Source organism: Pundamilia nyererei, unplaced genomic scaffold (genome assembly GCF_000239375.1).
Source record: "Pundamilia nyererei isolate P.nyererei 1_Seehausen unplaced genomic scaffold, PunNye1.0 scaffold00167, whole genome shotgun sequence".
NCBI classification, from domain to species: Eukaryota; Metazoa; Chordata; class Actinopteri; order Cichliformes; family Cichlidae; genus Pundamilia; species Pundamilia nyererei.
Genome location: NW_005187568.1, coordinates 646,441 through 660,073, shown reverse-complemented (window position 1 = coordinate 660,073; position 13,633 = coordinate 646,441). Strand labels below are relative to the sequence as shown.

At 38.6% G+C, this 13,633-nt stretch overlaps 1 protein-coding gene across 2 annotated transcripts in view; it reads left to right on the top strand.

Annotated features, from left to right (window-relative positions):
* LOC102197698 (dual specificity testis-specific protein kinase 1) overlaps window positions 1-13,633 on the top strand; it is a 28,090-nt gene that overhangs the window by 9,396 nt on the left and 5,061 nt on the right. For both annotated transcript variants that reach the window (XM_005745801.2, XM_005745802.2), the window contains 4 exons: window positions 5,987-6,180; window positions 7,848-7,969; window positions 9,904-9,952; window positions 11,517-11,666. In XM_005745801.2, the coding sequence (XP_005745858.1) occupies window positions 5,987-6,180; window positions 7,848-7,969; window positions 9,904-9,952; window positions 11,517-11,666 (515 nt within the window). The remainder of the gene's footprint in view (window positions 1-5,986; window positions 6,181-7,847; window positions 7,970-9,903; window positions 9,953-11,516; window positions 11,667-13,633) is intronic.

The following is a 13,633-nucleotide window of genomic DNA, read 5'->3' as shown; positions in this document are numbered from 1 at the left end:
TTTCCGATTTGCGTAACAATTTTTAAATCCCGGTAGAATTGCAACCAAATAAGCTAGCACAATCATTTTTTGGAGGAGTTGGAGGAAATTGGAGGATTTGTACTTACATTGTCCCAGGTCAGTTTCCTTCCACTAATGCCTTTGCAAATTTTTTTAAAAAAAGTTGTTTTTGACAACAGCAAAAAGATTGTTTCCAGAAACGCGCTTTGCCAATCTGATCAGCTGTTCATACCACTTTCTACGTTGAAATAAACATCAGTGCGAACTATCACTTGTGTATCACATTCTTGCAAAAGCCAGAAGTGATGTCATTTTTTTGTGGGAAAATGTTATAAATTGTGCACAATAATATTTATTTAAATTTTTCCTGCTGTTCATAAAAATTTGTGCATCTCAAAAATGAAACTATAAAGACACTCAAAATATATTTCCTGTGTTTGGAAACTATTTTGTGCAACTTTTTTACATTTACAATTCTGAGGGATATACCTCTGAAATTTCTGTAACTAGAAAAATGTATAAAACACAAAACAATTTTCAATTTTTTTGTAGTTTATTGCACATTTTTACAATTTATGTAGTTACTATGGATTTAATGCATACATATTATTGAAATTTGGGATGTAATGGTTGTATTTATGTATAGCAACTTGAAATGCTCCAAAAAATGGCACTGCAGCATGTAAAAATACAAAGATAAGCTCTGGTGGGCTTTCTGTCTTGCAGTATTAATGGTAATGCTGAATCACTACTTTGTCAACCACCAAGTGTGGTTGACAACAATGGGGTGCCACAGCTATGCATAGTCTTGCTCTGGGCCTCCCTTATTGATCTGATATCAGCAAGTCTGATGCATCAGTGATCCTCTAGCCTGCCATCTCTGGTTTTGCAAACTTGCAGATGAAGGCAGAGCTCTGAGGCTTCTGTGGCTCCAAGACAAACGTCACCTCGCTTTGGAAAATCCATGAAGCAATTAACAGCTACTGTGGCTTGGCTCAGGCTAGTTGAAGTGCTCAGCTTTAATGCACCAGGCTGCTGCCAAAAATGTCATGACTAGAGGGCTGTTACGTGCAGATTAACACTCTGCTGCGGTGCAGTTACCCACATAATCTCCATGCTTTATGCCTGAAGTCAGTGTGGCTCTGAGGATCATGTTATCCAGTCATATTCTGGCTACAATATCAGTTCTTCACAGAACTGGCAGACTGGGTTTTTTTCCTAGGGAAGTGTGATGATTTTTGACAAAAACCACAGAGATTTTCACCCTTTTCTCAGTAATAAACAGAGCTGAAATTTCTTCAGTGAACTCACTCCTCTTTCTGAGTTTCATGTGTGTATTGCTCATGTAGCTTTTCAGATTCATATGTGGGATTTTTGCTAGGTTATTCCATAACCCATCATTTTGTCTGGTTGGGCTCTTCCTTATTAATTTGCTACTTAGGGTCATTATTCTGTTGAAACATCCTCAGTCCTGGACACATTGGCAGTCACTGGAAATCTTCAGCAAATGATGGTGATTACAGCAGAATTATTCATTTCAAATTTTATGGAGATGTTTTCAATCCTCAGAGGTCTAAGTCAACCTCAGTGGTGACTGTAACGGTTTATACATTTTGAAAAATCAATTGCAGTCTTGTAGCATGGGGTTAGGAACTTTTATTTTTATATATTTTTGTATGATTTCCAAAATCATTGGACAAAGAAATAATCGTTGTAATTGACACACAGTAAAAAAAATTTTTTACATTGTTTCCAGAAAAGGTTCTGCTTTTCTTCAAAGCTGATGATTCTGTGATGATGACTTGGTTCTCAAAGGGTTACATCCCTTGCTAGAATCAGATATCCACAAGCTTTTATCTGAAGGTCACAGAAAGCTTTTTATATATTTTCATCACGGGATACACTTCAATTGAAAAGAGATCAACAGACCTGAGATCAGAGGCTGAAATAACCCTTCTAAAGAGGGTCAGTGGAACCTCATCTGCTATCTGTTTCAATTTCTTGGATTTGAAAGTGTAAATAACTGTAGGGATACATGCTGACATCGTAGTGTTGTGCTTGTGACTACACTTGTCAGTCTTGTCTTTTGGGAAGTTAATGTTTCATCAAGCTCATTACCTGGTGTTTGGTTTAATTTAGAGAAGATACCAGCCAAGACCCTTGTGTAATTCTTATTAAATTGGCTTCAAGTGGTAATACCTGAATCTAGGGAGACACTGCACTGATGTCACCTAATGACGTGAAATTCCTGCATTTGCACTTTTCCCAGTATGATCCTTCTGACATTCTTCTGTGAGAATCCTCATGTTGAGAGGCAGAGCACTGAAGAAAAATGTTGCCCTGGTGCGAAGTGGTATTTATTTTGCAACTTTCTTGAACGTCATTCCTTATCAGCTGGAAGGACGTCATTGTGGTCATGGCCAGCATTACTATTCCTGTTGAGGGGGTGTATGGTCAGACAGGTCTAACTCACAGCGGGTTGTGATAACAACATATTCCGGCATTTTGTTTGCCTAACCTTCTCATCTTATTTTTGGGGTAAAACAGAAAAAAGACAAAGCTTGAGCTCTTAAACCTGTCATGGATCACTTGGAGTAACCAGAGCAGCCAAATTATTCTTTGCTTGATGAAAGACTGTTTAAATCTTTATAGCAGTGTTGAAGAGTTAATATGCAGTATGGTAGCACATTCTTATTCTGCCATCTAAATGTGGATGTTGTGGCTGGTAGAAGACAACGACAAGTGGTAAACCTAAAGTGAAGGCTTAAAAAAGTTCAGAACCAGCTTATGATGCAACACTTGGAATGTCCACCTTTTCCTGAAATGATGACTTTGGAGACAGCGGAGTGGAAAATGAGAGGGAGGATGAGAAAAGCAGACAGAAACAGAATGTGGAAACGCACAAGAATCTGAAACTGAGACATAAATCATGCAATGTGTTTACCTTCAGCTGTAAACGTAGCCATGTTGCTTCACTGAGTGTACTGTTAGCAGAGCGCACATGACAACACTTCCACTAAATTAATGAAAGTGGCTCTCACTGAATGTGGAACAGCGCAAAAGTGGACTTCTGTTCAATTTTTTTAATTTTTCCCACAGTCCATTTTATTCAGGGAATTACTCCAGCAGCTTTTATAGTTATAGTTTCTTATCGGATTCATTTTGATGGTAAAACAGACCATTTGAAAGTTTAGGCTGAGATAGATGGAGACAGACAGTGGATCAAAGAAACATGAAGTTCTCGCCAATGTTATTCAGTAAAATTTGCAAGTTTCCCCCAACAGTGCCAGAAATTATTTCATCTAGTTTCATTTAGTTACACTTCATCATAATGTGACAACAATGGAGTCTAAAAGCTTGCTGACAGGTTCGAGAGCACGACGTCCTTCATCTTACAAATTTGGGAACCGACCAGTCAAGATGAATAAGGAAGAGAGATGATGGATGGAGGCGGGAGAAAAGAGATGCGGAGAGATTGACAGTTAGATGATGGGGCTGCACTGTAAGCATTTCTCTCTGACAGTGCCAGAGCTGAAAGTGCAGTGATTGTTTAGTCTGAAGCTGAATGAACAAAAGCAGCATGAATAGCTGGGGTTGATTCCCCCGACTTTATTGACAAAACCCTGCCAATTGTTTTAGCGTGTCAGCGCGCGCTTTCCACCAGCGTCATTGTAAAGGCAACTGAGATTGTTGTTGGGGGAAAAACAAACTGACCTTCACTGCTGTCACGCCAGCCCTGTGTGCCTGGAATTGGGTCAGGACTACCCACTTTGTGAAGGAACAGAGAGCAATCTTCACAGTGGGAACGTTATCCTACCCATCTGCACTCCAGAGTTACAACCAATATTTTGAAGAACTGAATGAAGAGAATAAGGAAACCATGCTTAATAGTTTTGGCACTATGGCTGGTTGCTCAACAGGCCTAAGTTCTTGCCATGGTAAGCCTAGTGTAGGGTCAGGGTTAGCACCTATGATGAATTAGACCTCATAGGATCTCAAAGAAAGAACTGTAAAGTCAGAAAGTTGACATGACTGGATATCTTTTTACATAGGTCTAAAACCATTACGTTAACTACAGTTTTATGAGAACAATGTTAATGGAGGTTTAGTTAGCCCACAGTAAGTGAACCGAAAGGTAAAACAGTTAAAACCAATGATGCGAGTGTCTAAACAAAAAGGTCTTCAAGTTAATGACCAGGAAGATAGTCAGGGATAGAGCACAGGACAAACTTTCAATAGTCCCTATGTGCTGATTTTCAATATGAAACTTGGGCTGGGGGTTGAGGAATGGAGGTCAAAGGGTGTGGGTTGACTCAGAAGTCCCACAAAACAACAAAACCCACAGTGCATAATTTGCCTCTTAATAACTTCTCTGGAGCCTTAGACACTAAGTGGGGAGTTTCTAGTAGACAACCTCAGAGCTGATTCATAGCCCCCGCTATGTTGGGGTGGATAGCTAGAAATAATAGATAAGCACTTTGGACATGATGAAACTTTGCAGTATACAGTTAGTAGTATACTGTGTGTGTGTACGTATGTGTATGTGTGTGGCTTTTTTGTTGTCTTGCCCTGAGTTCACAGTTGAACACGAATGCAAACTCTAAGACACTGATCACTTCATCATCATATGGTGTAAGGGTCTGTGTGGACGTCTGCTGCCTGCCAGTCTTTTTGTGGACTTAGGCATGTTGACACTACACTACAATGCCCTAACGATAAACACGCTCTTCCAACTCACGTAAAGCAGACTTTCAAGACAGTTGAACAGAAATCTCCTCGTCTTTGTCCTTCTGATAACCGGACATGAAGTTCTTGTTACTGTCTTAGCTCCAGATGCAGGACATATATAACTGTCTTATTTATTAGTAATTCACTGATAGTCCAGATTGACTCTTGACTGTGTTGTGTTGAAGATAGAAACTGTTACTAAACAATTTTTAGAAAGATTCTGTGTTCAGCAAGCAGCCCTGCCCTCATTTTAATCATTTTAAAAATCTTTTTTTTTATCACCTTTGCTGCAGCCTGTTAAGTGGAAGCATTTTCCCTCATCTATGCAGCCTAGTGTAAGTGTGAAATGATACCTTTTGTGAGCGTCTCGTTGATCTGTAGTTGCTTTCATGCTGTTAAATGCATAAATTGCCCTTTTGGTTGGTGTGTTCAGTTTAGCAGCAGTGAGCAAATACATATGCGCTCTAATTTTAAGAGCACTGAAAAAATGGCAAAGAATCATATTTTACATGGTTGAATCTTAACAAGGTTCCAAGTAGAACTTCAACATGCAAGAAGAAGAAATGGGAGTTAGACAAAACTTTTTTTAGAGTATGCTGTTTATTGAAAATAACGCTTAAACTGAAACAGAGTTGGAATATGTTTATCACAGTGTGAACATAATTATCACAGATGCTTTAAGGGCATGTTGTGAGCATGTCAATGGCATTTATATACTTTGCAACAACTGAATAATGGAGCCATAACCAGCTGCCTCTTTAGTGAGTTTGTCAACCTGATGATGAACTCCAGCTCCGCCATCATGGTCTACAGCTGGGAGGTTTAGTCCCTGCTCTGCAGCTTTGGAGAGCATCATAGCAACATCAGCCCTCCACCAACTCAGTGGAGCGGCTTTCTAAGATTTTGTGCCCTAAAGGTAATTTTAACATGTAGTCGAAGATGGTGGAGGTTTTGTACAAGCCTGCTTTAACTTGCCCTGACGTCGCCTAGAAAGACACTAGATGGAAAGAAGCAGTGTTAGCTGATTGGCCCTTTCAAGTCTAAGTCTCATTGGTGATGAGCCTAATTTCAAAAATACATTTAGCAAGACTGTCTACATTCCCAGAGTTTTTTATTTAACATTGCAGAGGCACAAAGTGATTCTTTTCTTGTCCTGTTTGTTGTGAAAATGAACTAATAACTATAATAACTAATCCCAGGACAAAAAACATTATTTTGTAGAGGGTTCACCCTAACTTTTCAGTCTCTGTTTTCCCAGCGGACATCTCCACGATGTGTGATGTGGATGTGTCATCAGAGCCCACCAGTCCCACCCTTTATGGTGAGTCTTCAGACAAATACTACCATGTGGAGCGATGGCAGAAGCTTCGCACGGCTGTCCGTAAACTGGAATTCTGGGAAAATTTCAGCGCTGAGCTAATCGGGAGTGGCTTCTTCTCCAAAGTCTATAAGGTATTTCTTCTGCCCCCTCCACCCTTTCTGTTTTGCCTTGTCAGCCTGCAAATGCCATCAGACCCTGCTTTGTCCAAGCCACTAATTGGGACATTCTTGCCATTCTGTAATTGGCCCACCAGCTTTGGGGACCTTTGATTTTCTGTACTCAACCCCAGCTGAGACCTTACATAATTCTTCTGCTGGAACAGAGCTATTGGAAGAGCTATTTTTTTTTATACATTTAGACTTTGCCCCTGATGAAATGAGTTAGAAAGAGGCCATGGGATTTGTGAGTGAGTCAAAGTCAGCACTTTGCCCAGAAAGAGTGTGCTCTCTGATTTTGGACTTTTGTTCCAGTTGAGTCAACTTAGAAAGCTAAGCTTGTTTGTGGTCAACCGTGTAAATCGTTAAAATAGCTCTCTGTGGCTTTGGAGATGCCAATGATGGAGTAAGACTATTACCTCTTAGAAAAACATTGAAAGTATAAAACGTGCGTAAGTTTTGCTAATATAAAAACAAATAAAGATTAAAAAAGTCAATCACAGTACAGTTGTGATTGATAAACTATCCATAGATGCCTTTTTTGTACCAAACAGTGAGCAAGTGTTTTTAATATTAGAAAATTGGGTATTTTAACATGACAGTCTATGGGGATTAACTCTCTTTTGGAGCAATCCTCAATGGCCATTAGAGGAACTGCAGTTTTTTGCACTTCTATATTTGCCTGATTCTTTTCAGCTGCTGGGAGTACTCAGGCTACGTTCACACTGCAGGCGAAAGCGCATCAAATCCAACTTTTTTGACTCTATGCGACCCATATCCGATCATGGTATGACAGTGTGGACAGCACAAATCCGATATTTTCAAATCCGACCTGGGTCACTTTTGTATGTGGTACTGAATCCGATACATATCTGATGTTTTAGAAAGCGACTGCTGTTTGAATGGTCATGTCGCATTAAATCCGTCTTTTACGTCACTGACACAAGACAGACGCCAATTATCAGACATCGTGAACGCTTCCTGGCCATCCAGTGAAACTGTTGGGAAGACAACGTTGGAGAAACGTGAACATTTTATTTGTACTGTATAATCTGCAGATTCTGACAGAAATCTGCAACTATCCTTTGAAGCACCGCTCCTCTCTAAAACGGCAACAAGGATAATTATTAGGCCATATGAAAATAACAAAATAACTTTATAACTTAAAGCAAAATTGGGAAACGTAAAGTCCGAAACAAGTCTTATATTAAGGGCCATCAGTCAAACAATACTGTTTGGTCTGGGTCTAAACAGAGCGCGTTGTGTCTGACGTCTTCTTTTGCGCATGCGTGGTGCTTTGAGGGTTCACACTAGAGCGCGTTTGCTGTCACATTTTATTTGTAGTGTGAACAAGCAGACAAAAAAAATCAGATTTGATCAAAAAATTGGAATTGAGCTTTAAGACCTGCAGTGTGAACGTAGCCTTGGTTTACTCACTTTGATTTAGTTGTGCTACTGTCATTATCTACTGATGTGTTTGGTTTTATGTATTATCCTTTTTGCTGATGTGAACATGTTGGCAGCTGTGGATAAGTTATGCAGCGACAGCAGCTGTCACAGTATCCCCACTGTATCGCTTCTGGCCTCAGCATCTATAACCACCACTTCTTCCACTCCTGCTAACGGCCACCACTATCCTTTAGGTGATGCACAGGACCAATCGAAAAGTGATGGTAGTGAAGATCTACAAAAACGATGTGGACCAAGACAGCATTGTACGAGAGATCAGCCTGCTGCAGAAGCTCTCCCACCCCAACATTGTCAGGTAACAGCCCTCCCGTATCACCTGCATGCTGTACTCCTATTGTGGTTAATCTAGCAGGCTCTGCTCTGCTCTGCTAAAAGCAAAAGAAAACGCTTGAGGATTTCCCTCCCAACACATGCAATCTCTCCTCTCTGTCTCACCAGGCTCTACACCCTCCCACTCATCACTCTTTTCTCCATCACAGCTTCACAGTCTGTAAATTGGGTAGCAGGATTGATGGCAGTTGTAGTTATTGTGCAATGGCAATACCTTTACACATATTTATATTTAGTAGTACTAAACAGTTTTAAAGGGTTCACAGTGTTATGGTAATTTTGTTGACAATTACTGAAAAAATGGACTCCAGGGCATCGTGTACAATAAACAAAGGCAGGCAAATATACAACACTTTCATATATGCACAAAATCCGAATATCTGTTTTCTCATCAGGAATATTTGTCAAAATGCACACCCACTCATCACTGTTATATAATAACCTTCATATGGTACCAGTTAAGTATTAATGTAATGCTTTTCCCCCCCTTGGGATTTCAAAATAAACAAACACAAGTATCCATTTTGCAAAAGTGAGGTAGGTTTGATGGGCTCCCTTGGGCTGCAGATTGCCAAATTAACATTAGATGAGCTGGAAGATGTCCTGGATTTGTTCACAGCTTTAACAGTGATTATATTTCCGAGTGGCCAAAAACAACCAGGCAATTCTGGCTGGCAAACTTTGAGAAGAAGTCTGCTGTTTTTCTTTTGCTTATGGTAGTATAAAAAATGATGCTGGTGCATGGCTGTTGAAAGATACACAGAGCAGGGATTGTGAGCATAGTAGCAGAACTAAATATAATTGGTACATGTGATCTGAACTAACAAGAGGAAGAGAGAAAAATCACCTGTAGTCATTTAACTAGCTTTGTTTCTGAATATAAACTACTTCACTTGGAAGTTGGTAGTTTGGTAGCATGGTGTGTAGCCTATGTATGTAAATGAGACCCTGGCGCTTTTATCTGCAGCAGTGACATATGGTGCAAAGCCAGGCAGACTTAATGTTTGCCTAAGCAATCGCACTTTAGCCATTTAGCAAGGTCAAAGTGGTAAGGTTATCAAAGAGTAGCTCATTATCGTACAGCCAGCTGTGATGACAGCAGTACCTTGCACGCACCGATCTGTGTAAGCTAAAGTCAAAAAGATATACGAGTGATATTTCTTGGAGTTATCAAAGACGTCGACCGTTTGTGTGAATCAATTAATAAACAGGGCCTTATTTTAATTGTTCCTAAATTTATTATGTAAGTTCAGTTAAGTTCATTTAAGGTCACTTTACAGATGGGCAGGACTGATCATGTACAAGCTGCCTAGTTCCTCCTAATGTTATAATTTTATTATTAGCCATAGCTGGTAATATACTTCTTACATGGCTTAATGGCTCATAGTTAAACAGTTAACATTTGTGCCTCCAGATTAACATTTATGACTGTTTAATACTTCAATGTTGTCGATACAGGGGCTTCACTGACCTTGTGAAATTAATGGAAGTGTACATTGGTGTAAACAACAACTACATGCTACTGACGAGGGGAGAGGCTGTGTGCATGTCTGTCTGTAGCTCTGCTGTTTGAAGTTGTGTGAAGGTGGCACTGTTGGTATCAGTATTGTTGCAAATGAGATTATCTACTCTACCTTACTATATACACTATCAAATCCATAAAGGAAAGGATACTGTATGTCATTCTTTATTTTCCTATTGATAACAAATTTGATGAAAACACAAAAAAACATGGTAACAGTTTCGGCTACAAACAAGATTCTAAAAATTTACCACCAAAAATCTTCTTGTAATGTAGACATTGTTCCCTCTGGTTTGAGTGGCATTTCCATAAACTTCCATACACTTTTTTTCAATAACAAGACAAACAATTGATTAACACAGCTCTGCTTATTCCAGGTATTTGGGAATATGTGTGAAAGAAGACAAACTCTATCCAATCTTAGAGGTGAGTTCCACTCATTTTCGCCTATTGTGAGTCATTGTTAAGGTGTATACTTGCAGGCTGGCTCTGTTAACACAACAAATAACACTGATATGAACTGAGAGTGATAATGAAATGGTGAAAGAGTTCATAGGTAACCAAACTGGGTTTGCTGCTATCACGCTGACAAATTACATCTCCTCAGTTTCTTGTTTCAAGAAGAAATTGATTATTGATTACTGATTTAAAAAAATCTTTTCATTTTAGAATGAATACCCATTTATATTTATGGGATTTTTTTTTACTACGACATTTTATAGTATGCCATTGTTCTACACAGATAACAGGGCGGTGAAAGCAACAAAAGCCATGTACTGCCACAGTAATCTAAGAATTATTTTAAATGCTTGAAGACACAGTATTTATGTGGGCAACAATGTATGATAGCATGTTTTTATAACAAGTCTTCTTGACTGTTTAGAAAAGTTGGACTTCGCCACTGTTCTACACGTAGCTTTAGTGACAACTGCCTCGAGCCTTCCATCGTGTTTATTTTTTAAATAATATTTGAATAATTGGATATTTTGGTAAGGGCTATAATGCCATCACTTGCTAGCTAGCTTAGTTAGCAAGTTCATCTGCTATTCCCTGTAATATTATAGGTGATGTAAATTTTGACTAGCAAACAACAAAAATAGGCTTAAAAATAATTTAGCTTACAAAATAGAAGTAGTGGCTTCAGTGTTCGTGTCTTTGAGGATAACTGAACAACAACAAAAAACAACACCTCAAAGTGACCATGCCGTAAATAAATATAATTTTAGGTCTTGATATAATTTACGTTGTTATACTCATTGAATTTTATATTTAATTCATATAAATTGATAAGGACCAAAGCTAATTTTTGTATCAAACTTTATTTTTGCCATCAATCTGACCATTTTAACTTTTTAGCACGTCCAAATTTGCTTTCTCTCTTTCTTCTTATTTTACAGCTTAATACCTCCCCAAAAGAACTTTTAAATTTATTGTTAAAAATTTTTATTAAAATAAAAAATGATTAAATAGAAAAAAAGTAAATTAAAAATGTGCTGCATAACAAGAAAGCTCTCCTTTTACATTGTCAAGTCAAGTCAAGTCAAGAAGGCCTTTATTTGTCACATGCAAGTTGCCCTGCAGCGAAATGGGACCCCCCCGACCTTACATACACAACACAGACATCACATGGGGAGACAGGTCGGAGACCGGTAGTATTATGGAAAAACACTGAAATGTACAATACAATGGGCAAGACGAGGAGGGGAAAAAAAGAGACCTCTACTCATGCATGAGAACAGAAAGCAAAAAAAAAAGAGCACATAAATGTCCACATCACAACATCATGAAACACGTGACAAGTAACAGGGGTGGGTAAGGGGTGGGAAGTAAGCCGATCCAGACACAGCCATTGGAATAAACTAATTTGTCTAATTTATTTTACAATAATGTGAAAATGATTTTATTTTTTGAAGACAGTTTCTTGTTACAAGAAAAACCTTTTAATAGAAAAGTGAAAAATAAATCTTCATGTATTTCCTGGATGTTTCAGTATGTAAACGGTGGCTGTCTGGAAGAGCTTCTGGCCAGGAAAGACGTTCCCTTGTGCTGGAGAGAGAAGGTGGACTTGGCCTGTGATATAAGCAGAGGAATGATCTACCTGCATTACAAAAACATTTATCACAGAGACCTCAATTCTAAGGTGAGGCACACAATTAAACTGATTTGCTTTGATTTGGATTGATTTGTTTGTTTTTGTGTTTGTTCATATTTTAACTGCACTTTTTTTTTTTTATTAATAAACTGCTCAGATTAAATAATTTTCAGTCCAGAATAGAAACCTGTGATCTCCTAGTTTCAGTTAAATGAGCACACCCTGACATCCTTTCTAGGCCGCTCTGTAACAATCACGAGGCCTTGCTGAGAAGCTGGTGTGTAGGTATGCTTGTGTGCGTAGGTGCTGTCCCTCCTCCAGTTGCCAGGCTTCCCTGAAGAAGCAGTCAGTAATGCGGAGTCACAACATGATGACAGTCACTATTATCGTGTAAAGAGGTTGTTGCTATGTAAGTGCTGTTGCTGCACGTATAACTGCTGCTGGGACTCCCCCACCCTTACCCCACGCATGTTACCCTGAGGCTACTCTTTTGGCTCTGTCCTCGTGTTTTTTGTCAGGCTTTGTTGGATTTACGTCACAGAAACCTGATGGATGCATCCATGATGTTGGATCAACGTGGGAGAATTACAGGCTAGGCAACCACTAACAGGCCAATAGAGAAATCTTGAAACAGATGTTTAATGTCAAAAGTGATGATGAAAATGGCTAGCCTCGTCTTTTAATAAGCATTTCAGATTAATGATATTAGAGCAGATTATCTGTCATAGATGATTAAACAGTATAAACAACATATTATACTCAAATAAGTCATTTAAAAAAGTATTGCTGTATAAAATATCACAGGGTCACAAATGAGTCCACTTAAGGTCAACCTTAGGGTCACTCGAGGATTTCTGTGCAGTGTCTAATATGATGTTTGTGAGTCTGCTTTTATGTATTTTATACTGAGTGAGATGAGCTTTATGTTGCATTTAGTTTGTAATGGCTTTGGAGATTTAAGTTAGAAGACATTAAGATGACTTTAGCAGTTACCCTTAAGTGAATCCTTAGTATTGAAATGATCTGAGATATTTAGACCCTGTGTTGAATGTAAATAAACACCGAATGCAATGAGAAAATGTACCATTTCAGGAAAAATATTATTCATTATGAATTCACTGGCAGCAGGACATCTCAAAAAAAGCTGAGCTGACCCCACTGCAGCCCAGACCTTTCACCATCACAAAACATCAAAATATGACAAAAACAATGCAAGACTGTTGAGCATCCTCTGTCAGACACGAATTGGACATCATTCCTCTCCCATAAGTCCATCAGCTGGTCTCTACAAATCCCAGACATTTACAGATTGGTGTTAAAAGAAAAACAGCTACACAGAAGTAAACACAGCCACGTGGCAACTTCTTTTTAGACATGTTGCTGTCATGAAATTGAAAATGAGCAGATGTTTTTCTAAAATTTTAAATATTTTATGCTTTTCATCTTCAGTTATGAGTAAAATATGGGTTCATGAGATTTCCAAATCATTGCATTCTCTTTTTTACACTTCATGCAGCGTCCAGACATTTTCAGAATTGGTTTTGTATTTTGTAGGCTTCCTGCTTTTTGCCCCATGAATGAAATGACCAGATAGGTGTGATTTACGTGAAAATGCTAATATATTGAGACGCACCGACAGTCATTTTGTTCTATTTCAAGCCAGTGGTGATACAGTTGTTGGGTACTTAATTCCACTGCCAATACCAACATTCAGTTCAAGTGTGAATTTAAAGTAAGAAAGGCCCCGAAGTCACGTCAGATGACTTAGCTAATAGTTACTTGTAATTATTAATCTAATTAACAAGTAATTTCATTACTAACATATTAATAAATAAATATAATTATTTAAGTCTGAGATTAAATCAGAGAACTGTACGTGTGAGCTCTGAGCTGCTAGCATTAAAATGAGAAAAAAGGGTTTAGTAAGGTTATACTTCACATGAGAACTCTGTGCTGGCCACTAGAAAGACTGCAAGTTCATGGCAGTTTTGTGTACACTTTACAGACCAGGAAGT